The sequence below is a fragment of the Macrobrachium rosenbergii genome, chromosome 49 (genome assembly GCF_040412425.1).
Source record: "Macrobrachium rosenbergii isolate ZJJX-2024 chromosome 49, ASM4041242v1, whole genome shotgun sequence".
NCBI classification, from domain to species: Eukaryota; Metazoa; Arthropoda; class Malacostraca; order Decapoda; family Palaemonidae; genus Macrobrachium; species Macrobrachium rosenbergii.
This window is the reverse complement of record NC_089789.1, coordinates 10104845-10129847: the sequence shown is the minus strand read 5'-3', so window position 1 is coordinate 10129847 and position 25003 is coordinate 10104845. Positions and strand designations below refer to the sequence as shown.

The 25003-nt window shown below is 39.7% G+C and overlaps 1 protein-coding gene across 2 annotated transcripts in view; it reads right to left on the bottom strand.

Annotated features, from left to right (window-relative positions):
• Positions 1–5046, bottom strand: part of LOC136832077 (ubiquinone/menaquinone biosynthesis C-methyltransferase UbiE-like) — a 76286-nt gene extending 71240 nt beyond the window's left edge. Inside the window, exons 1-4 of one of the 2 annotated variants that reach the window (XM_067092707.1) lie at positions 4333–5046; positions 1956–2105; positions 1631–1767; positions 1196–1375 (exon numbers count right to left, since the gene is read on the bottom strand). In XM_067092707.1, the coding sequence (XP_066948808.1) occupies positions 1196–1375; positions 1631–1767; positions 1956–2105; positions 4333–4495 (630 nt within the window). In that variant the 5' untranslated portion in view covers positions 4496–5046. The remainder of the gene's footprint in view (positions 1–1195; positions 1376–1630; positions 1768–1955; positions 2106–4332) is intronic. The other variant, XM_067092708.1, reaches the window with a different exon arrangement.
• Positions 5047–25003: the final 19957 nt, after the last annotated feature.

Below are 25003 nucleotides of genomic sequence, written 5' to 3'. Positions count from 1 at the left end.
AATGGATACATGACCCTCACTAAATTGTCAAGTTGTCAATCCATGACGATTAAAGCTGAGCCCTCTAGTTCTGCTGGTGAGGTGATGTTCTATTTAACCTCTCTTTCACTCTAGTATTCTTGTTATTAGTAAATCATAAAATTATTGGATATTCACTTCAATTTATCACAGAATGGTATAGCTAGAAAGTCAGAGCCTGACCATCAGAAAAGAATAAATCATGGAAAAACAAGGGCTGCAGCTACAAAGCAATGGAAATATTGCAATACAGGGTCTACTCCTCCTTTTCCATGATATCATGGTTACTGTCTAGACTCCAAGCGAACTTTGACCGGCATCATTCTGGCGATGAGTGCTGAGGTACCCTGGTCAAATGTTCATGACCAAACCAGGTTATTCTTTGGGTAACAATCCCAAAAAGTAGATATAACTCAAACATGAAAAACCATATAGTCTCTTCCTTTCTTTCTTTAAATCAACAGGACAGAGTCAACAGACTATAAACCCAACAAGGCTCCAAAAATCAGCCTGCAGAGAGAGACAAGTTATAGGAAAAGGTGATAAATTAATATATATCAGGGAACAGAAAATAAAACTGATACACCTGAATTCAGGAGATGTCAGCAGAGTGCAGGAATGAATTTGCTCCTCACTTAAACATTTGGAGATCAGAAGATTCCATCACTACACTAGGCAATCTATTCCCCATCTTAGCTGTAGCCAAGATAAGCGAGTAGTATTAAACCTGATACTAGAAAATGATACATTTCTACAACACAAACCTACCTAGTGTTGTGAGCAAAATCAACTATGACAGGTAAAGAAAAGTGTGGAGGATGTTTGTTGATGTAGTACATTTCATGCAACAAACATAATGAACTACAAGTCCCACCCCCTTCAGTCTGTTCACCTTTTGCAATCTGAACTGCTCCTGGGTGTAAATATGTCCAAAAAAGCAATGAAAACAATGAACACTTACTATAAAATAAAAGAAAAAAGCAAGAGCATTGGTAAGGTGATATTCTCTTGGGTCTCTTCCCACCCAGCCATCCAACTTCTTTAACTTTACATTACTCAAATTTTCACTTCTCATGTATCAAAAAAATCCTTTGGGTGAGCCCTAAGTGAGTCTAGAAAGTCTGTACAAGATTAAGAAAACATAACAAATATATTAGAAATTTGATTGAAAACTTACCTTCTCCACATCGACAACATTCCTGATTCCAAAGGCAATTGTATAACAATCAAAGTGATCATCCTCAAATGGTAACTGCTGTGCATCACCACAAACCCAAATGATTCCTGAATACCCAAGTGATTCAGCTCTTTTCCTTCCAACATCAAGCATTCCCTGACTTATGTCACATACTGCTATCTAGGAAGAAATGAAAATATATTCTAATAAATTAATGAAACTTTTCTATGGCAGAAGACAATGTTCAACCATGAAAAGAACAAAATGTGAAATCATAAAATATTTGTTTTGATCATTATTTTAGATATACATGTGCTAGTTATTACCTTAAAAGCTCAAATTTAGAACTGCAACTCAACATAAGCTGTACAATAACTTTTGGTTAAAATAATGACAGTACATTATATCCATGTTCTTCTGGAGAAACTACAATACCTCATATAAAGGTGGCTCTTCCACTGTATTTTCTTCTTTATCAGAGGGAGCAGCCATGTTTGATGATGGCATTCTTACATGACTGTCCCTGTTCCTCTTATGCAATATGTGCTGAATGTATCGAAATGTGATGTCTCCTACAAAGTAAATAAATTTGACATTTTTATTAATGCAATTCTTTGCAATATGGTCTCATTAAAAAATATCATAAAGATTGCATCTAGATCATATCTCATAAAGCATTTATTGCAAATATTGATGGTTACAATTTTCATTCATCAATCTTTTTATCATTAAACTGTAAAACCAACTAGCACTGGCATACCTGTTCCTCCAGCAACATCAAGAAGCCTTGTATTTGGTCTTGGTTGAAGTCGAGATATAAAACAGTCCTTCCATAGTCGATGTATTCCACCCGACATGAGGTCATTCATCAAATCATAATTACTAGCCACATTTTCAAACACTCCATGAACTGAGGAGAAGAGTAGCATAAAAGTAAAATTAATATAATCATTAACATTATAAATTTCCAGCTGCAAAATATAGAGTGAAAGGCTACAGCATTTGATTTCTTATTACCAAATTTTGTAAATCTGTAGAAACTCAATCTCAAATAGACTGAGCATCTCTAGCAAAATCACTGCCACTGGAGTTTATTTAAGATCTATATTCATGTACAATTAATTCATTCCTGATTTGCATCTTCTTTTAAATCCCCCCTTAGTGAATTGAGCCAGCCCATGAGACACAAGACTAGTATATTCTTTTACCTCTTTCAAATAACTTATCCAACACTTTTGTTAAAGCGATATCCTCTATATTTTACAATCTTATTTTTCTTTACCTAAACATTTGCATACACCATATGGAACAAGCCCGCAGGGGTCATTAACTTGAAATTCAAGCTTTCAGAGAATATGGTGTTCATTAGGAAGAAGTAAGAGGAAGTAAAGGGAAATACAAAAAGAAGAGATACCACTTATTAAAAATTAAGAAATAAATAGATAAATAGAAAAAATGTATCAAAACACAAGAATAATAGTATTCGGGCAGTAATGTATTACATTTTCACAAAAACTTCTGAAGTTCCAATTACTGCATATTGGTGCTGCTGTTCAGCAAATCTGGTTGTTCTCAGCATATAAAGAGGATCAGGGATCAATTGTGAATGTGAAAGATCTCTGTTGAAATACAACTTATGAAAAAGCGACAAACAAAAGACCATCCGTTGATGGTCCAAGTCATAACGGCTACTATTAGGAAACAGAAACCTACCATCACGAACCACTCTATCTAAAAAGAGATAAATCTCTGGTAGAAGCAGAAATCCACACCGGAGAGCAGTATTACAGTAACGGAAGTACAAATGACCTAAAACAGGTTGCACTGATTTTATCACTGTTAAAAACATATGAGGCCTTACGAACAATACCTAACTTACTTGCAGCATTTGTGCAAGTTATTACAAGAGGTTGCGGCCTCCTTAAAAGCAGATCAAAGACATATGACATTGTACATAACAGAATGACATGCACAACTGGGCCTATTCTGCAGTATTGTCCAATAACTCAGCACAATTTCAAAAGTAAACAAAGTCACTCTAAAACACCAAATGAACCATTACTCTACTATTACCATAGATCATACAGATTTTTCCATTAAGGAAAACTAATTAAAACTAAAGTCACTACTGAAAACAGTGCAACAGTACATAAATCACCCACGATACCAAATCTGGTTCAATTAGAGCAAGAATTTTGGGTTTAAATTCCCGTGATCAACCGCCAGTCCAAAATGTGGTATTGCTTTTAAATGTCTCGTGTGCGCTGTCCTTAACTTCTATACAGGCCTAGGACTAACCCAAAAATGTTGACCTAGCCTGCCCTAAAAACTTAACCTAACAGATAATGAACCTAGCCTAACCATACCTAGCCGACATGGACTTCAACTACAGAGACCTATTTTAAGCTGAAGTGCATATGGGTATGGTTTAGCATCACTTTAACCAATGCCCATCAACTAGCATAGACCTAGGCTAATCAAGTTCAGGCTTACCAAACCTTCAGCTCTTCTGAAGCATTTTAACCACAGATACCTAAGCCAAAGTGTGACTGAGTGCAGTTTTATTACAAATACACATCAACTTTCATAGACCTAGCCTAGTGGCCTACTTAGGAGAGACCAAAGCTCGGTTATCATAGCCTAGGCCTAATCAAAATCAGGTTTTGTTTTTGAAAGGTTTTCTTTAAGGTTCAATGTTTTGTTGTTTCACCAATTAAATATCCAGTGAAAAGTGAGAATTCTGCTATCGATGTGCGTCATGCCCGATCATTACTCTAATAAAGTCTTGAGTTTTTCTGGAAAAATTAATGCAGCTGTCGACCATTCGAAATACGTTTATAAAACGTTGGTAATTCTATATATTAGCTCCCCGGCTGTTTTTACCTTTTCAACTGGTTTTTTCTACACTTTTAGGGGTTCTGATACTGGCGGTGCATCTGTTGTCAGCCAAATGGAATGTCCCTTCGCCGTGTTTTCGGGGGGCGCTGGGTACCCATACGTTAACAGACGGGATATGAACCGTTCGAAACAGACGTACCCGTGCTCTGTCTTGTCTACCCTAACGAAACAAGTTAAAAACAGTCTAACACAGTACTTCAAAAACAGTGTAACGAATAAATACAGATTAGTGACCGTACCTTTGTGAGCCTTCTGTTCCTCGGAGACATTCTCGTACCCGAAGTGAGTCTCTTTACTGGAGGAATACTCCGCTTTGGCGTGCCCAGACGACGTTGACTGGCATCTCCTTATGTACGATGGAGTAAATAATCTCAGGCGTAATCTGCACAACGCAGAATTCATGACAAGTGGATAAATTATGCAGAAATGGCGAAGAACTTAGGCCTAGGTCCTAGGATGACGGCGTTTGTTTATGTCGGCAACAGGGTGTTAATTGGGCGCGGTGGTGTTGCCTATGTAACGGTTCCTCTAATTTTCAAATTTTAGTCCTGGTTCAATTTTTCAGGTGTGTGGCGGTAGAATTTCTAATCCATGATTTATATTATCACTTTATTTTTAATTTTTGTTTAATTCTGGTTTTATTATTGTTCTTGCAGGCTATCTAAGAAGTGTACTAGAAACGTCAGTCCTGGCTCAATTTCATGCTTATTTCAGTCGAATTTGTCTTCCATTCTTATATTATTGTTTATTCTATTTTTAATTTTCATATAACTCTGGTTTTATTAATATTGTTATAGACTATCCAAGATGTACACTACAGACTTCAGTCGTGGCTCAGTTTAATTCGTATTCCAATATAATTTGTATTCCATACTTTATATTATTGTTATATTTTTTTCTTTTAATTTTAGTTGTAATAAGTGTGTAAAGTCGCCGCTCAACGCGTTCTCTGTAAAGAACATCTCGTCTTCTGCGGTGCCTTCACATTCGACCTAGGGTCGGCTGAGCACATATTATCATTATTGTGAATTTGTAGATTTTATTGTCTGTTCAAGTGACCATGCATAATGCATTATGTATATGTAACAGAGTATTTTTGTAACAGACCAGACATTGTTAATCATTATGTTTTCTGTATGTAACCTGTCCTATTTTTGTAGAGAAATAGTTTGACCTCAGGTCACCTGTAAATCTTTGTACCCGCGGTCTCTACGTTATACGCAGACGTCCGCACGCCGCTTTATAAGCGGATCGCTTCATCAATAAACCACCCCACCAAAATCACTTTCATGCATCATAATAAAGTTTTCATCCAACCTACCCATCTCACAGACTCATCATCAACATAGAGTTACGGGCTGCTCTAGGAGCAAGAGCCCATGCTAGCACAAGGCCAGCTAAATCTAAAACAACAACAACATCAATAAACCAGCAGTACTTGTCTTCCTGCTCATTATTTCACACCTCTCTCACAGTGGTGACGCCCGGAGTGGTTCCCGGAAGCCATTAACGGACCCAAACGGCGACTAAGTCTTGGCCCAATGAACCAACCCACGCCCCTAACGGACTAACTAGGCTCTAACAAAGCATTCGGGCGTTATCGACCCTCGTCGGCAGGTCACCAGCGTCATTAGCGGACCCACATGGCACACTCCCAAACATGTATTGACGCGAGTGTTCCCTCACACTCCAAGTGAGAGCACGGAATGAGCATGGATGCAGTCATTCCCAACCACATACAAATTACCGCGAACTTCTCGGAGGCAGACGCCTCCCTCGCGCAACCCCCTCCCATGTGCTCCTCCATGCCAGTACCTGCACCCCAGGCAATGAACCCCCTGACAGACCAACCAAAGACTGCCGCCATTCACCCATCAAAATGCAATGCCCTGCTTCGACAGGGTCGAGGGGCAATTCAGGGCAGCAGGCCTAACCGACAAGGTGTTGAAGGTGGACATCGCCATCAACGCCCTCCCAGAGGAGATATACAAGAAGATCGCCCGTGGTTAATGACGACGTCAAGCCCCGCCACCTTCCAGGAGTTAAAAGCCACTCTCGTCGAGACCTGCTCCCTGCCGGTCTCCGAGAGAGCTGCCCACGCCCTCGACCTCGCCCTCAACCCCCAGCAGGAGGGAAACCTCTTGGAAATGTGACATGTCCTCCAGGACCTCCTCCTCCTCCCCGAGACTGACAGCAGTGGCAAGCACAAAGAAATCAGCCTGTCAAGGGAGATCTTCCAGTGGCAGCTACTGCCAGAGGTCCGTGGGCAGATCACAGAGGCATACACCCTGCCGGTCGAGGACCTGATCAGGGTGGTGCAGCAGCTGACGGACTCCACGAAGGCGGCAAAGAGGGTGTCCACGCCAGCACACCCCATCAACTGCCTCCAGCCGGAGGACTCCACCACGGAGGGCATCAACGTCGTCGCCCAGAGGAAGCCATCCCACCAGCAGAAGAAGGAGAGGCCAGGGCTTTGCTATTACCACAAGAGGTTCGGGAAAGATGCCCGGAAATGCAAAGCCCCCTGCCTTTTCTTCCCCCCCCAAAAAACGGGGAGGCGGCGGCCACCCACAGAGGCTGCCATGGCAGCAGCAACTGAAACACCCAGGGGCCCCGCACCAGTAGGCTTTTACGTCCGCGACACCATCTCTGGCAGGATGATGTTGAGCGACACCGGAGCCATGCGGTCAGTGTTCCTTCAGACTGGCAGCCGACGTCGGCCGCGAACGCCTGCTGGACACCGAGTCCTGCCAGTCCCTGCCCTTGTCACTGGGCCCCAGGGAGCCTGCCATTTGTTCTGTTGCTCCCCACCAGTAAGGTTCCCTCCTGAAGGAATTCCCAGAAGTCTTCAAACCCAAGTTTCACCAGGTGTCCAGGGCCCCTGCCAAACACAGGATATATCATCACATCAAAACAAAGGGGCCCCCTGACGCAGGCGAAGTTCCGACGGCTTTCCCCAACAGCGCCTTCAGGAGGCCAAGAAGGCCTTTGCTGAGATGGAAAGGATGAGCATATGCAGAAAGGCTCCCAGCCCATGGGCCTCCCCCTTCATATGGTGCAGAAAGCGGACGGCACCTGGAGGGCCTGCGGCGACCACAGGCTGCTCAACCTCGCTACAGAACCCAACCACTATCCTCTACCAAACATGCAGGACCTAATGGCCTCCTTCCATGGGGCCAAAATATTCTCAAAGTTAGATCTCTTAAAATCATATTTTCAGGTACCAGTAATGCCAGAAGACATCCCCAAAACCGCCATCGTCACGCCTTTCGGGTCCTGTGTCTTTGCTTTCTCCACCTTTGGCCTGAGAAACACGGGCACGACCTTCCAAAGGCTGATGGACAGCATCCTGGGGGACCTGGACTTCTGCGTCTGCTACGTTGATGATGTCCTAATTTTTCCAGATCCCAGAAGGAACATCTGCGGCACATCCGGAAGGTCCTGCAGCGCCTGCAGGAGAGTGGCCTTGTCGTCAGGTTCGACAAGTGCACCTTCGGCGTCTAGAAGATGGAATTCCTGGGCCATAAGATATCTCAGGGGTATCCACCCAATGTCGTCGAAGGTCGAGGCTGTCGAGAAGTTCCCCACCCCTACCTCTGTCAGGTCCATACAAGAATTCCTCGGAATGGTCAACTACACAGGAGATTCATCCCGGGGATTGCGCACACCATGGTCCCCCTGACAGAGGTCCTCAAGGGTCATAGTTCTTCTTTGGAGGGGTGGCTAGAGCTCTCGGTTAGCACACTGTTGGCCCAGCATTCGAGTCTCCGTCCAGCCAGTGAAGAATTAGAAGAATTTATTTCTGGTGATAGAAATTCATTTCTCGTCATAATGTGGTTCGGATTCCACAATAAGCTGTAGGTCCTGTTGCTAGGTAACCAATTGGTTCTTAGACACGTAAAATAAGTCTAATCCTTCGGGCCAGCCGTATGAGAGCTGTTAATCAGCTCAGTGGTCTGGTTAAACTAAGATATACTTAACTTTTTCCTCAAGGGTCATCCAAAGACCCTAGTGTGGGGCCCCGACCAGCAGAAGGCCTTTTTCCTGACGAAGGCCGCCCTCGCCAAAGCAGCATCTTTGACCCACCAGGACCCCAGTGCTCCCCTACAGCTGAACAAGTCATCAGCGGGACCCCTCAGCCCATCGCCTTCTTCAGCAGGAAGCTCAGCCCCACCTAGTCCCACTACAGCACCTTCGACTGGGAACTCTTCGCTGTATACCAGGTGGTACGTCACTTCAAGTTCCTCCTGGAGGGTATGCCCTTCACGATTTGGAATGACCACCAGCCACTGGTCCACGCCTTCATGAAGCTGGGGGATGCATGGTCCTCTAGGCAGCAGCAGCACCTCGCGGCCGTCGCGGAGTTCACCTGCACCATCAAATACCTCCCTGGTAGGAAGAACCCAGTAGCCGACACCCTCTTGAGGATCGAGATCGACGCAGTGCAGCTCGGGATCGACTACGAGGACCTCGCCCGCAAACAGGCCACCGACCCAGAGACCCCAGCCTACTGTACAGCCGTCACGTCGCTAAAGTGGGAGGACGTGCCCCTCAGCCCTGGAGGGTCAACACTGCTAAGTGACGTGAGCACTGGCTGCCCCCACCCCCTGGTGCCCGACTCCAGATGTCGGCTGGTCTTCGATGTCATCCACGGCCTATCCCACCCCTCCGGAAGGACGACAGCCAGGCTACTGATGGAGAAGTTCGTCTGGCACAGCATACGGAAGGACACGATGGCTGGGTGAGGCAATGCATGCAGTGTCAGGCCAGCAAAGTAGGGTGGCACACCAAGTCTGGGGTGGGCGAGTTTCCCCAGCCAAAGAGACGCTTCCGGCACATCCACTTTGACGTGGTGGGTCCTCTTTCCCCATCAGGAGGAGCAAGATACCTTCTAACAGGTGGCCCGAAGCTATGCCCATGGAAGAAGCTCCAGTGCATGCGCAGAAGCCCCCTCTCCAGCTGGATCAGCCGGTTCGGTGTCCCGGACCACATAATGACAGACAGAGGTTTTGCTTTCCTAACCGAGCTGTGGACCGCCCTGGCACACCTGCTGGGGACCACTCATCACAGCACCACCGCCTACAACCCCACAGCCAACGGAATGGTGGAAAGGTTCCACAGGTCCCTGAAGGCGTCCCTCATGGTTCGTTGCACCTCCGGGAATTGGAAGTACCAGCTGCCTTGGGTCCTCCTCGGATTGAGAGCCAACGGCGACCCCTCCTCAGCAGAAAAAGTCTACGGGGAGATCCTGTTAGTCCCGAGGGAACTCGTCGCAGAAGACAGGGACGACATAGCAACGCAGAGGCTCTTGACAGGGTTGGGAAGTTCGCCCCCTGCCAGAGGACATGGACATCCCCTTCATGCCTCCCGGCCTGTCCTCCGCCACTCACGTCTTCGTGTTCCTTAACCAGGCCCTACAGAGGACCTTTCCTTGTGCTCGAAAGGGACAAAAAGGCATTCCCAGCCGTCCACGGAAGGGAAGAATGGATATCGAAGACCGCCTCAAGCCCGCCTAGAGGAGCCCGGGGCGGTTCCCAAAGATTCCCGCAGGATATAGCAAAGCCCCGGCCAGCCCCATGCGCAGGAAAACGTCGTGGGGCGTCCCTGGAAAACCCCGAGACCAGACAGGGAGGCACCCCAACACACTGCTCCAGAGGGCGCCGGGGAAGGCGACCACCCCCTCCAGTTGACATCGAGAAAGCGGGGCCCCCTCCGTCGCCCCAGCAGATACTGCTTTGATCAGACGTTACCTACGTCTTGTGGGGGTGGGGGGGGGAGTATTGTAAAGTCCCCGCCCAACGCGTTCTTTGTAATGAACATCCCGTTTTCTGCGGTGTCTTCACATTCGACCTAGGGTCGGCTGAACACATATTATTATCATTATTGTGAATTGTATATTTTATTGTCTGTTCAAGTGACCATGCATTATGTATATGTAACAGAGTATTTTTGTAACAGACCAGACATTGTTAATCATTATGTTTTCTGTATGTACCTGTCCTGTTTTTGCAGAGAAATAGTTTGACCTCAGGCCACCTGTAAATCTTTGTACCCACGGTCTCTGCGCAGACGTCCGCACGCCACTTTATAAAAGCAGATCGCTTCATCAATAAACCAGTTACGGGCTGCTCTCAGAGCAAGAGCCCGTGCTGGCACAAGGCCAGCTAAATCTGAAACAACAACATCAATAAACCAGCAGTATTTGTCTTCCTGCTCATTATTTCGCACCTCTCTCACAAGTGTTCTTATAAACTATCCCAGAAGTATACCACAAAGTTCAGTCCTGGCTCAATTTCATGCCTATTTCAGTGGATTTTGTCTTCCATGCTTTATACTATTACTTATTTTTTTATCTTTATTTAACTCTGGTTTCAATAAATGTTCTTATGAACTATCCAAGAAGTGTACTACAAGGTAATAGCTAGTCCCTACGTTGTTGTGGTACACACATGCGTTATCATACAAGTAAAGTATCATTTTTTTTGCAGATGATACATTTTCACCTGAATGCAGTGGACTTTGAAATGAGGTTGATAACTGAGAATGCAAAATGATGGACTGACCAAAAGATGCTGATATAAAGTGCTGACAAAAGTGCATATGCATGAATAGGGCAGTGGGAAACCTTGTAAATTTTACATGAAGTTAAATGAGGAAATGGGATATCCTGCTATTTAGCACGATATAGCGACCATGTAGTGGTGTTATAATATGGATATATAGAGAATTCCTGTGCATAATCATATGTTCATAAGATCAGACCAGAGACTAGCTCTACCAATGTATTTGCTGAAGAAGTTACGAGGCATATTTAAGATGGTAGCTTATTTGATACGTAATGAAAGCTGGTGGCAGTCCATTTTAACGGAGATCTACTGGTTACTTCTGAAAGCAAGAACAAAATAAATAAAAATTCACATGCGTTCTGGATGAATAACATGGAACAGAAATGTTGGAGGCACCTTGAACCGAATACCACACAAAGGGTAATTGTGCTTTTGCGTATTGATACAGAATAATTGACATGACAAACGTAGATCACCTTGAAAAAAGATTTTTTTTCCGAAACTTGCACCAAGAATTAAAAAAATGGAAAACTAGGAAATACGAAGCTTTTGAAGAATTCTATAAATCGTAACTAAAAGAGGGTCGATGAGATGATAAACGATGAAATGGTCAAGGCTAATAAAAGTTATAGGCCTACTGCAAAGAAAAAAATTATTTTCGCTTTTGTAGCCCACTATAATGAATAAATTTTCTCGGGTAAGTGAATAAAGTTTAGTCAGAAGAAACTGGATCTGCTGTAAATGCTGGACCTTATAACAAAAGGGTAAATCTACACTGGAGTAATTTTGGCCTAACCTTTTTTTCCTGTTACAGATTAGGTCTAACATTTTTTTTCCTGTTAAAGATTAGGCCTAAGCTTTTTTTTACCTGTTACAGATTAAGCCTAATCTTTTTTCCGGTTACAGATTAGGTCTAACCTTTTCTTACCTGTTGCAGATTATTTTTTCCTGTTACAGATTAGGCCTAACCCTGTTAATTAGCTTACTTCCATAGGCCACATTGCTTACAGTTTTCCACTAATCTCTTCAAACGCCTCAGTCAGTTTATTACAATCATTGAATCTCTTCAATTTAGCCGAAACAAGTGTCATTTCTCCTCACATTCAGTATCACTAAAAAAAAAAATAGGTATTTATTATTGTCATATGTAAGTTCTATAATCTTGGCCTTCAGTTTCTTGCGTGCTACAGAAGCCGGGTCAAACCTTAACCCTTTTCTTCCAATTTCTTCCTAAAAGAAACAAATTACTGCTTTCTTCTTCCTTTTTATCAAGTCTTCTCGGCCTCCGTAAGTTTGTGAATAGTTCGTCTTCCTCGATTTTTTTTTTTTTAATTTCCTTCTTCATCCACTTTCTTCCTGTTCCGGCGTAGCTTTGTGCCAAGTAATTGCATTTGCCAAATCTGCTATTGCCCCTTGATTACCTCCGGCAAGGAAGTGATGCTTCTTCTTGGTTTTGTCTGGCTGTCTGTTAACAAGGTTAAGCACAAATAGTTTATGCGTGGAGTTTGACGCATATTTGTACCAAATAGTGGGCCTAGTATTTGCCAACAAAATTTTATACTTTGCGAGAAATATGGACATATATTTTTTGGAGGGTGACCGTTAGCACTTGAGAGAAGCAGAGAAGCAGAGGTTTTGCTTATTCACTGTTATATTAAAAGAATTTTGAAATTTATGAATCGCCAAGGTTTGTACTGGCATACTAAGAACGCGTTTTGCGTAGCTGTAAATCTTCGGATTTGCATAATGGCTTAATTGTTCTTTAAAAAGAAATTATTTGATTGCTTTAACCAATAGTTGGCTCAAGTAATTACTGTTTTATGAGGAATTTATTTAAACAATATAAGAATAGAAATAATATTGGATGCTTCATTTTGTATAAACTTCTTGTAATCCGGAGCGTTGGTTTAAAAGAATAATAAAATGCTAGGAAATCCAGCAAGAAGATTAAATGGTCCTTCTTTTTTTCTCTTTTTTTGACACAATCTTTCCCATCCTGACTTTTTATTAAGAAGAAGAAGAGGAAGAAGGAGAATGTATATATATATATATATATATATATATATATATATATATATATATATATATATATATATATATATGAAGGAGAAGAATGTATAATGTATACATATATATATATATATATATATATATATATATATATATATATATATATATATATATATATATATATATATATATATACTGTATATATATCGATTCCTTTCCTTTACAAACAAAAACGATCTACTCGTACTCGTGGAGGAAGGAGATTAAATCGATCATGTACAGAATAAAGAAAAATAATAACAAACATGTTCCCGCCATTAGCGTTCCAACATTAATCATCCTTGAACTTACGTCTTGAGTGATTGAGAGCTTAAAAGTTCTATCACGTACGGCAAAGTGTTGGTGGAATCAGATTTCAAAACATAACTGCCGTAGGACTTTGGACTATGGACTGTGGACTGAAAGAATGCTCTATGAAAAGTAGGTCTTACAACTTCTAAAGAAAGTTACTGTCATTGTTGTTGTTTTCCAATGAAGTTGACGTTTTTGGGAAAAAAAAAAGCTGGTACCGTGTTTTTCAGTGGCAGGTGGTGTTGTGTTTGAAATCTGGCTGAATACGGAGATGTAATCAGTAACACTTTTTTTTTTAGTTCAAAATCGATAATGTAATTGTTATTCTCAAATCAGTACTGGAAAAATATTTAGAACAGTGTGATATATATATATATATATATATATATATATATATATATATATATATATATATATATATATATATATATATATATATATATATATATATATATACTATATATATACTAATGCTAATAGATTTTGGGAGGAGAAAAGGTTCAAAATATTTCTCACTATCATTAACAAGGGCTGAATTTTCTCTCTCTCTCTCTCTCTCTCTCTCTCTCTCTCTCTCTCTCTCTCTCTCTCTCTCTCTCTCTCTTTAAGCATCCATACATTTCTCTTAAGTGTTGTGATGTTTTTGTTCGTACATTTTCATATTTTCGCCGAACGAAAATGTGTCTGACTTTTTTTTTTTTTTTATTTCAGATCGAATTCTTTCCTACATAGAAAGTTTTCATGAACGCGTTTATCTTAGAACAAAGATGCAGGTGGAAGAGGACCTGACTGTTAATAAAAAAAATATACAAGTTTATTCGGCGAACATCCTTCTCATTGCTCTTTGCGACAGACGGAACAAGATCAACTCGATCAGTAAGGAAATCCTTTACTTTGGTCACTAGTAAGTTTTAAACACACAAACACATATAACATATATATATATATATATATATATATATATATATATATATATATATATATATATATATATATATATATATATATATATATGTGTGTGTGTGTGTGTGTGTGTGTGTGTGTGTGTATGTATGTATGTATGTATATGTGTGTGTGTGTGGGTGCGTATGTGTGTGCGTGAGTAGGCTATGGATAGACTGATAGATAGCTAGATATATAGATGTGTATGGGAGTGTTACAAAGCAGACTCTACACACACTTTCGCTTAAACAAACATTGATTAGATAACCTACAAACAGATGTAGCAAACACGGCGCGTAAGAGTACCATGAAACTTCTATCACACGGCAAGAAACGGCCAGATAGAGAAGAACAAGAAATACCGATGCGTCAGCACATTCTCTCTCTCTCTCTCTCTCTCTCTCTCTCTCTCTCTCTGTGTGCGTGTGAGGGGGAATCCCGGATGAGTGCCTGGAAGCAACTGCAGAGGGTATTAGCTTCGTCGGGTTTTCCCTAAAAAAAAATACCCACACTTAAAGACTTGTTTGGAAATAATAACGTACTTAGAATTTCAGTGGACTCCATCACAGAGGAAAAAAAGGTTGGGTGAATGTCAAAAGCGTTCTAGCTGAGGGGAAATCGACTGTTATATTGAAGTTTTTTCTTCTTCTTCTTCTTCTTCTTCTTCTTTTCTTCTTCTTCTTCTTTCTTTTTTTAGAAAGAACTTTGTTTACTTAGATTTACGACATACCGTCTTGTTTCTGATTTGGATGTGATGTTCCATTTGCTTGTAATTTGGGTGCAGTGTTTCAGTTGTTTTAATCTAGGCAGTGTTTCATTGCTTGTAATCTGGATGGAGTTTCATTTGCTTATTATTTGGGTGTAGTGTTTCGTTTGCTTGTAATTTGGGTGTAGCATTTAATTTGCTTGTAATGTGAACATACCGTTTAATTTGCTTGTAATTTTGATGTAGTTTCATTTGCTTGGGATTTGGGTAGGGATTTCATTTGCTTGTAATGTGAACATAACATTTGCTTGTAATTTTGGTGTAGAGTTTCATTTGCTTGTAATGTGAAAGTACCATTTCATTTGCTTGTAATGTGAACATATCATTTGCTTGTAATTTTGGTGTAGGGTTTCATTTGCTTGTAATGTGAAAGTACCATTTCATTTGCTTGTAATGTGAACGTACCATTTCATTTGCTTGTAATTTTGGTGTAGAGTTTCATTTGCTTGTAATGTGAACGTACCATTTCATTTGCTTGTAATTTGGGTGTAGAGTTTCATTTGCCTGTAATGTGAACATATCGTTTTATTTGCTTGTAATTTGGGTGTAGAGTTTCATTTGCTTGTAATTGTAATTTGCTTGTAATGTGAAAGTATCGTTTCATTTGCTTGTAATTTGGGTGTAGCGTTTCATTTGCTTGTAATGTGAACGTACTGTTTCATTTGCTTGTAATTTGGGCGTAGCGTTTCATTTGCTTGTAATTTAGGTGTAGAGTTTCATTTGCTTGTAATCTGGGTGTAGTGTTTCATTTGCTTCTCATTTTGGTGTAGAGTTTCATTTGCTTGTCATTTTGCTGTAGAGTTTCATTTACTTGTAATTTGGGTAGGGATTTCATTTGCTTGTAAGCTGGACGTGGTGTCCCATTTTCATGCAATTTGGATGTAATGTTTCATGTAATGTTTATATACTAAGAAAGCTTTACTGCTTACTGTTGACAGCTCAGATAAAATGGCTCAAGACGTAAATAGTCTGCCATGAAATTATCTGTGTAAGGAAAAATTAAATAAGGAAAATATTATGTTGTGCAGTTGTTGGCTCTATCTATTCATATCTTCAAAAATTATCATGATTGGTTTTCATCTGCATCTGACAGCATAATCTGCCGAGTGTACAAAATTTTTAATCTACACTGCGCATTTCTATTATACCTAACTATATAATTAAATCTATCAATATATTTTCTTTACACACACAAACACACACACATATATATATATATATATATATATATATATATATATATATATATATATATATATATATATATATATATATATATATATATATATATATATATATATATATATATATATATATATACATACACACACAGACATATATATTAACTATATCACATACACAATTGTTTTGTGCATTAGTACAGTTACTAACGGAGCCTCGATGGCTCGGTTGGTAGAAGTAGCAAACTCAGACTTCATAGAAGTCTATGGCGAGGGTTCAATCCCCGCAGCCGACCGGTCAGAGAAGCGGACACTTTTCTATCCGTGTAGACACCCCAGGATTACGTATGTAATCAACGGATAGGTTTGCTGAAAGCAAATGGGTGTTACAGACTAATACACACATAAACAAAGCCACTCCAACATCTTCTAAAAACATAACAAACATCTTACACGTCTCAAACTGCCGACCTACCCGCCCAGTTCTCCTCGCTGCTGGGAGAAAGGGAGCTGGGGATTTGGTAAAATACATGTACACATTCGTTACCGGGGTCTAAGCGATGTCAGGCAGGGCAGACGATCGAGGCTACGGCCTACCCCACTGCCAAATCAAAGTCCTACAAAAGAAGGCATCGTGCTTACCCCATATAAAAATGGGAAAAAAAGGCATGTTAAAACGAAGAAGATTAGTACAGTTACTAACAGGACCTCATTCAAACTAGATGGTATCTAGTGGAGGTATTTATTAAAAAAAGTTACAAGCTTTCTAGGAAAAACAGTCCTCATTGTCAAGTATCCGTGTGTGTGTGTGTGTGTATGTATGTATACGCGTGTGTGTTTAAGCATGCACGCGCTTTTCCTTAAGTGTGAACGTCAGGGAACCTACTTAAACGCATCGACATAAAAACAGATTGTAGGCAAAGTCCGGTTAACTCATAAAAAGGAATGGAAAGTCAAGAATCAGGCCTTGAGATTCTTTTAGGAAAGTCCGCGAACTACAGCCTATATCCGCGTCAGCGTATTAGAATATAGACCGCTAATGCAGGAGAGAGAGAGAGAGAGAGAGAGAGAGAGAGAGAGAGAGAGAGAGAGAGAGAGAGAGAAACCGACTCGTGGGTAAACTTTTCCACCAAGAAAAATTCGGTATTTGGAACATTATGGAAATAAGTCAGGGGAAAAAATAACATATATGACATAAATATTGTCAGTTATTTTACGAATCAATCTTTTAGATTAAACGCAAGATATATGTCAACCGTTAATGGAAATTGACTTTAAAGAAAAGCAAATGCTATGTAAATAGTCCTTACTAATCTGCTAACTGTACATACGCCAAGTCATTTAAGTTCACAGCAGAAGAGACAAGGCTGTGGCTTAAACGAGCGATTCAGGTAATAAAACCACCTTTTACTTTCTAAGTAAACTGTGTTTGCTAACTGCTAAGGTTAAGTGACGACTCATTTTGCAACCACTAATGAGCAAAAGATAAATCGAGCTAGATTTGATTTCAGGAGAGTGGAAAATGAAATTAAAACACAGGACGATTAAAAACAGTGTTAAAACAGCCACCAGGAAGGTTGTGACAAATTTGAACAATCAAGGATTCTTTGCCTGTCGTCACTTGACAATAATTTGTCTTTGTTTTTTTCCCCACCCTTTCTTTTCGCATCTACCTTGGCACCAAATGAAGCAGCCTTGATTTCAGGTTAAATAACCATCCATCCATCTCAAGACCTTGGGCGGGGTAGAAATCGCTCTCTCTTTTTGTCAATGAAGCGTTCAGAGAGACACGTACGATCGATATACCTGAGGCTGGACTGTGATCGAACGAAAGTGGCTTACTTGGTACAGGTAGCCAAAACGCATTGCTCAGACAATTTCAAACTCTGTTAACTCATTTCCACTCATTGCGAGACATTCTGCGCTGCTGATTAATTTCCACTCATTGCTGAGGCTTCTCAGATGCAACTGACTCATTTCTGAGACTTCTGAGTTTCGTAGAGATGGCCAAAACACACTGTAGAGACAAATTCAACTCTTAACTCATTTCCACTCATTATGACGAGACATTTTGCGCTTCTGATTCATTTCCAGTCATTTTTTAGACTTCCCAGATGCCGTTGACTCATTTCCAGTCATTTCTGGGACATCCCAGGCTGTTAACTCATTTCATTTCTGAGACACCGTCATTTATTATTTCATTTTCCTGATGTTCTACGCTGTGACTGATTGTCTAAGAGAAATAATTTAAAAATCTTCGGTATTGACTAATTTTCTGATACCTCTTTGCAGTTTACCCTGCTCATTCATATCTGAGACACCTGGTGCTGTCAATTCACTCTGATTACTGAGACCTCAGTATGCCACGCGCAAGACCCAGGCTAATGCTATTAAAAACCACTTATTCGTGCGAATATCTGGGCAGTTTATTCTAAAAAAAAAAAAAAACTGAACTAAACCTACGAAAATATATACTAAAGCTAAAATGAATCATTCCATATCAATGACGTAACTTCCTCCAAAGCGAAATCAAACAATCGGGCACCAAATCAGGCCGAGATTGGAAGATCTGTATCAGCCCTTTCACGGCGAACTGCACTGCAGCTCCCCGCAGCAGAGAAATGCGCAGTTTCTGTTCTGATGGCATAGAATTACGCTTTCCATAACGAATGCATCCTGGTATTGACTCCCTGGCATCACGGGAGGCGTCAAGGTTGCTGTGGTGTCTCTTTCCAGTTAAGTGTTCCTTCTGTTCAAACCTTCCTCTGAAGAGGAAGAAGAAGAAATAAAAGAAAAAACATTCAAATTGCCACCTATGATTACTCTCGTAAGTTTTGTCTTCCTCTACGCTGCTCAAAGATTGTTGTTATTAACTTTGCAGGGAAGGTTAATATTTTTTTATTCATTTGTTTATTTGGTTTCTTTCTTGTTCGTTCGCGAGGTTATGATAAGTAATGATGTTTTTGGAGAGATAGGAATGTGAATTCTTTGGGAGAAATGAACTTTTGAAGGGTGGGTTGTTCAGTCTTGGCGGATGTTTGTGGTCTCTGAATATTAGTATTTTTTATCATTATTATTATTACTATTTGGTAGTATTTTAATATGGCCAGGCTCTTTCTCTGTGTATAAATGGTGTAAGGTCTCTCTCTCTCTCTCTATACTGTACACACACACACACACACATATATATATACACATATATATATATATATATATATATATATATATATATATATATATATATATATATATATATATATATATATATATATATATATATATATATATATATATATATATATATATATAGAGAGAGAGAGAGAGAGAGAGAGAGAGAGAGAGAGAGAGAGAGAGAGAGAGAGAGACTTGAATACACAAAGAACTTCCCATTTGTGTGCTCAATTACAATCCTACCAAGAGGAAAGACGCATTCCTGAATTTCTGGTTCAAGTTCGTTCTTAGCATTTCGAGGAAATGCCTCTTGTCGCCTGATTCTACGTCAGAGTTACGTCATGGGTATTTGGGGATGTCATTTTTTCCTTGTGTATTTGTCCTTCATTCCAAATGGAGGGGGAAGTAACGCATTTAAGGCATTCATAATTATTAATTAAATTATTTAGTCTACAGCTACTGAACTTGAGCTGAAAATCACTCTGCAACTGGAACAGAATTTCAGAAGGCTTGTTCGACCTCGAGACAGTTCCTAACAAAATTTTGGATGTCATTTTTTCCTTGCGTATCTGTTCGTCATTACCAATGACGGGGAAGTAACTTATGTGAGGTATTCGTAATTATTAATTGATTTGTTTAGTCTACATCTACTGAACTTGAGCTGAGAATCGATCTGAATCTGGAAGAGTTTCAGATGGTTTGTTCAACCTCGAGAGAGCTCGTTACAAAACTTTGGATGCCTTTTTGTTTCTTTGTGTATCTGTTCATCATTACAAATGACGCGGGAAATAACGTATTTGAGGCATTCTCGATTATTAATTGATTTGTGTAATCTGCAGGTATGAACTTGAGCTAAAAATCACTCTGGAACTGGAACCGAGTTTTATATGGTTCTTTCGACCTCGAGACAGCTCATTACAAGACTTCGGATTAAATAAAAGTGCGCGCGCAGAATCGCCGCCTTCAAGACAGATTTCATGACACCATTGCGGTTTTCGTCTAATTTAGATATTGAGGTTTTACAGCTAATCTCACAACGACTGGAAAAGCAAGGCCAGGTCCACTTTCTTCTAGCTGAAAGCTCTGGAATCGTCTCGGCAATGATGTTCCGAATCGATCTTGGACCGTCAGTCAATGAAACAATTCAAACAAACTCGAACGGTCTCGTGTGAGCAAATGCAGACGCAGCCGAACGGTTTTCTGCTCCAATTCACACAGAATTGACAGATTTTTCATTAACTTTTTATTAACGACGTTAAATAGACGCACGTTCAAGAGCTCAAAGCAAAAAGGTAAAAACTGAAGTTCATAGCATAACGAAAGATACGACTATTTGTAAGTTGGCGTAGGTGTTTTCCTTCGTACGCATTGACCTGCACAATGTCAAAGGTCGTGTACTACTGGGAAATTTTCCTTGTTGTACGCTCCAAGGACTTATTCATCCTACCAATGTTAGGTTCACAGGCTCGGAGGAAATAAGTAGTGATAAAAGTTATAATGATGTGCAAATAACTCCCGGCCGTGTAGCCATTATTAAGTGCTCGTTATAACCGGTTTGAGCTGGTTCTTCAGATGCGGTTTTAAGTTGTACAAATTGTGTACTGTGTGGTTTTGTACTGATAGTAACGTCCTTTGAGAGGAGTGCAATTACACCACATTCTTTTGACAAGTTTAATGACAACGGTGAAGGAGAGAGAAAGGGAGAAAATAAGGTTTCTTTAACCGTTACTGTTGCAACATGAGAGATATTTTTAGCGGCGCGAAAGGTTGCTATCGAGCTGGCAGTACTATGTGATCTGTAAAGAGTAACGTGTTTACTTTTTTACGTACTGCAACTAAAACTAGGCTAAACCTCTTTCTTTTTTTTAATTCCACTGCTATCTTACTAGCTTACTGAACTAGATATATAGTCTTTACACTTCTTGGTTTGTACCAGTAAAAGATTCAATAAGCATTTGTGAAAATCTTTCCACCCACTGTCCTTTACGGTCTAAAAGTCGCGAATGATTTTTAGTTTTCGATCGTGTAAACACATTTCTTAACAATAGGCTATAATAAAAAATGACCATTTTTCCCAAAGTCTGCTAAATATATCTGAAAGTCTATGACCTCGTGCATAAGACTTTCGAAAAAATAGGAAAAACATTACTCTTACAAGGCTGTTAAGTCTTTCTATACGTAACACATTGATTTTTCCTGCTTCTAAGAAACGTCGGTGACGCGCCGTCAAAACAGGAAGTTGACGGTACTGGAAATTCCATGATGAATTCCAGTGAAAAATGATGAAATTTTGGACTCACACCTGGGAACCGAAATATTAGTAGTATAAAGCCTTTGCAACGGCTCACTACTTCTTGTGGCAAGCATCGAGATCACCATGAATATATAACTAGCGGTATGGTTCTCGACTGATTTTCTTATTTTCACTTATTTCTTATTGCTTCGTCTTTCTCAACTAGGCGACTGGCTCTTTTCTATCGCTCTAGAGGTTGAGCTTCGTTGATTGATCAGGAACTATCTGGCAGGTGTAGGGAATTCTATCCAATCGTCCTTTAAAGTCAGCGCTGACTTAACTATTCACTGAGTTGATGAGCTGGAATAAATAGTTCAAGGATATTTTTTCACGTAAGTGGGAAATAAGTAAATAAATAATTAAGACTGATTGATTTATGGCTACTAAAACTGGCGTGACAACATCTAGCACAGAATTATTATTATTATTATTATTATTATTATTATTATTATTATTATTATTATTATTATTATTATTATTATTATTCAGAAGGTGAACCCTATTCATATGGAACAAGCCCACCACAGGGGCCACTGACTTGAAATTCAAGCTTCCAAAGAATATAGTGTTCATTCGAAAGAAATTACAGATGGTAATGTTGGAAATATAGAAATATGAGATTATTAGAAAAAAACAGATAATGTAACAAAGTAATAAATAAAATCAGTGAACAAAACTCCTGAAGTAATAATGAACTTATCTCTTTAGGTACTTGTAATAATTAAGAAATCTATATATATAATAATTATATATTATATAATATATAATATATATATATATATATATATATATATATATATATATATATATATATATATATATAGTTGATGCTTTGTTTGGCAGTAAAGCTAGACTAACAAAGCCAAACTGAAGCTATTTTTTACTACATAAACTTAAAAAAAGCCGTAGTTACCTATATTTTGAACTGCCGATGTGGCCGACTTAGCAGAAGTTTACATTCACACCAGAGGAGCGCGAAGCAGCCGAGTGAGTAACATAATAATGGTCGAGATGTATTCCATTTGGTATGCAGTGTCCCTTGCTTGCATGTTCTGTGTGCCAAGGTGAGCTTGTAAGCATGCTTCCATTTATGAATGCAGGGACACAAGTGTGCTCATTATCTCTAAGGAGTGGTGCATATTTGACAGGTGTAATGACCATGAATCATGAGTGGTAGGTGGCTCTAGAAATTTGCGAAAACCCTTGGCCTACACATTTCACAATGACCGTGCTTTCTATAGATTACGAAATTAATTAAATGCTGCAGTCAAAATGATTTACTGAGAACGTTGTACATTGATGAAAGCTATAATATGATTCCACTTCCAGATAATGACAACTTTGACAGTACGTTTTGGCGTAGAAATGGTTCACGAACTGAACAGGTCATGGAGAAGAGAAGTGCCACAAACGAAAAAAATATACATATGCTTATGGAGTCGACTGAGCCAGAAAAGTTAAGTTCCACGAAACTATAATAATATTGCCTCGAAAACGGGCTGGCACTTCAAAAAATCAATGGGACGAAATTACAAAATGTGTGATGGTGGTATAATGATATTTATATCCTTGACCATTTGGCATAGGCCTTACTTCAAGCTTAACGTGGAAGAAGTCACGAGCCATGTATATTAAGGCAGCAGGTTCTTGAAGCAAATTACCTTCAGTCCTAAGGTCTGAATGACTACTGGAGACTTCGCTCAATCATATTTAATATTCGATTATTATTCATACAAAAATTAGACACCAAGAGGTGGTCTTCAATTCCTTGATAATCATATGGTTGATCTTCAACTAAAATATTTCACACAGTAAACAGAAATCAGGAAGGAGTGATGTGTCTCATTCTTTGGATCTCACACTACGTAAGCTCAAAACAATCTGTGGCATTCACAAAACTGTCAATGGAATGAATGCATTTGCAGAGAATTGGAGCAAATATACCACCAATTGCACCGGGTTCTGATTCTGGTTCTGATTCTGAAAATGTGTTGTGTGTGTCTATATATTTATATGTATATGTATAATATATATATATATATATATATATATATATATATATATATATATATATATACTTACATACACACACATATATATATACATATATAAAGTACGCCCATTCGCTGCATCACTGACCTTCTATAACAGAACTCACTCTAACCCAGTGAGGATACGATTTCTAACTAAAATTATGTTCTCGACAGCTGTCCGTTTTTCCTTATTCCCCACTGCTGCGTCTCTCCTAGCTGGACGTTGCGACGCCAGTTTTAATAACCATAAATCAATAAATAAATCTCTCAATCCTGGGCGGCTGGTTCTGTTCTATCGCTCTAGAGGTTGAGTTGACTAATCGATCAGTTAATGCACACAGACGAATGACTGGAGGATATTTTTTTCACGTATATAGTAAACAAGCAAATAAACAAATCATCTAGTTGATTTAGAATACTTCAAAATGTTAAACGCAAATTCCTTTTCAGTCAATATCTATACGAGCAAAATGGTATAATACTAAACGATAAAGGATCCAATACCTTTCTTTTAGCCTCACTTCACTTCTCTCGTATGCTCTTATGCGATTAGATCAGATCTTGAGAACATGGTAACTCTTTCCCGCAGGGTATCCCTCTGACACGTTTAGGGCTATGTCTTTTAAAACTATATTTATACAGTTTTCTCGTATGATTTTATGAATATTGTAACCTAGGTACTATATAGTAAGGTATGGTACTATGGTACTAAAAGTATTCCGCATTTTTCAAACAATTTACAGCGTTGCTTTCAAACACTGGGAATCTATAGTCTCATATGCTGTTATATTATTTTAATTTCTTTAGTCAGTTTTACTGTTATTCTTATATGATTTTTTAGCTCAGTACTAAATTTTACTTTCTTAAATGAGCATTCAATAATGCGGCATTTATGTTTGTTGTGAATAATGACTGAAATACTCATGAGGAGAAGGAACTCGGACTAATAGTATTAGGCCAAGGTTTGACCTCTCCACCCGTCTCCGATTCCAAGGCGGTGCGCACCGGGTAATTTTCCAGAAATTCCCCCTTGCATGCCCGAAGACCTTAGTCATCGCTTTAAGAATAGCTTTCTAAAAATCGAAAGAGGGAAAGAGCAATGAGAAGAGGATGTTCAAATATCCTCCGGCCATGTCACACTTTGCGAAGCGTTTCCCATCTCGATATATCTGGTTTGGTCCGGATCGCCGCCAGTGCCAACTTTTCAGTGGACGTAATCATGGGAAGATTTGGGCATTAATTTTTCTGTCCTCACGCCAGATGTATAATATCCAATTTTTATGACTTAGGCGTTAGCGTGTATAGTACTCCCGCCCACCCACCCACACACCACACACACACACACACACACACACACACACACACACTGAAAACTTGATGTAATATAAGGTCGCAGATCCGTTGACCAAAAAATTTAGCAGAGTTCAAACTTGGAGCAAATGCTTTTATGTTAAGCGGGCAGACTTGAGTCTAACGATATGCTTTTTCTGTCATTTATCTGATCGCTTCTCTATCTAAGAGTCTGGTCGTTAGACTCATAAAAATTAAGCTCACAACGAGTAGTCCATGTGGAAGCTAAATTTCTTGATTAAAAAAC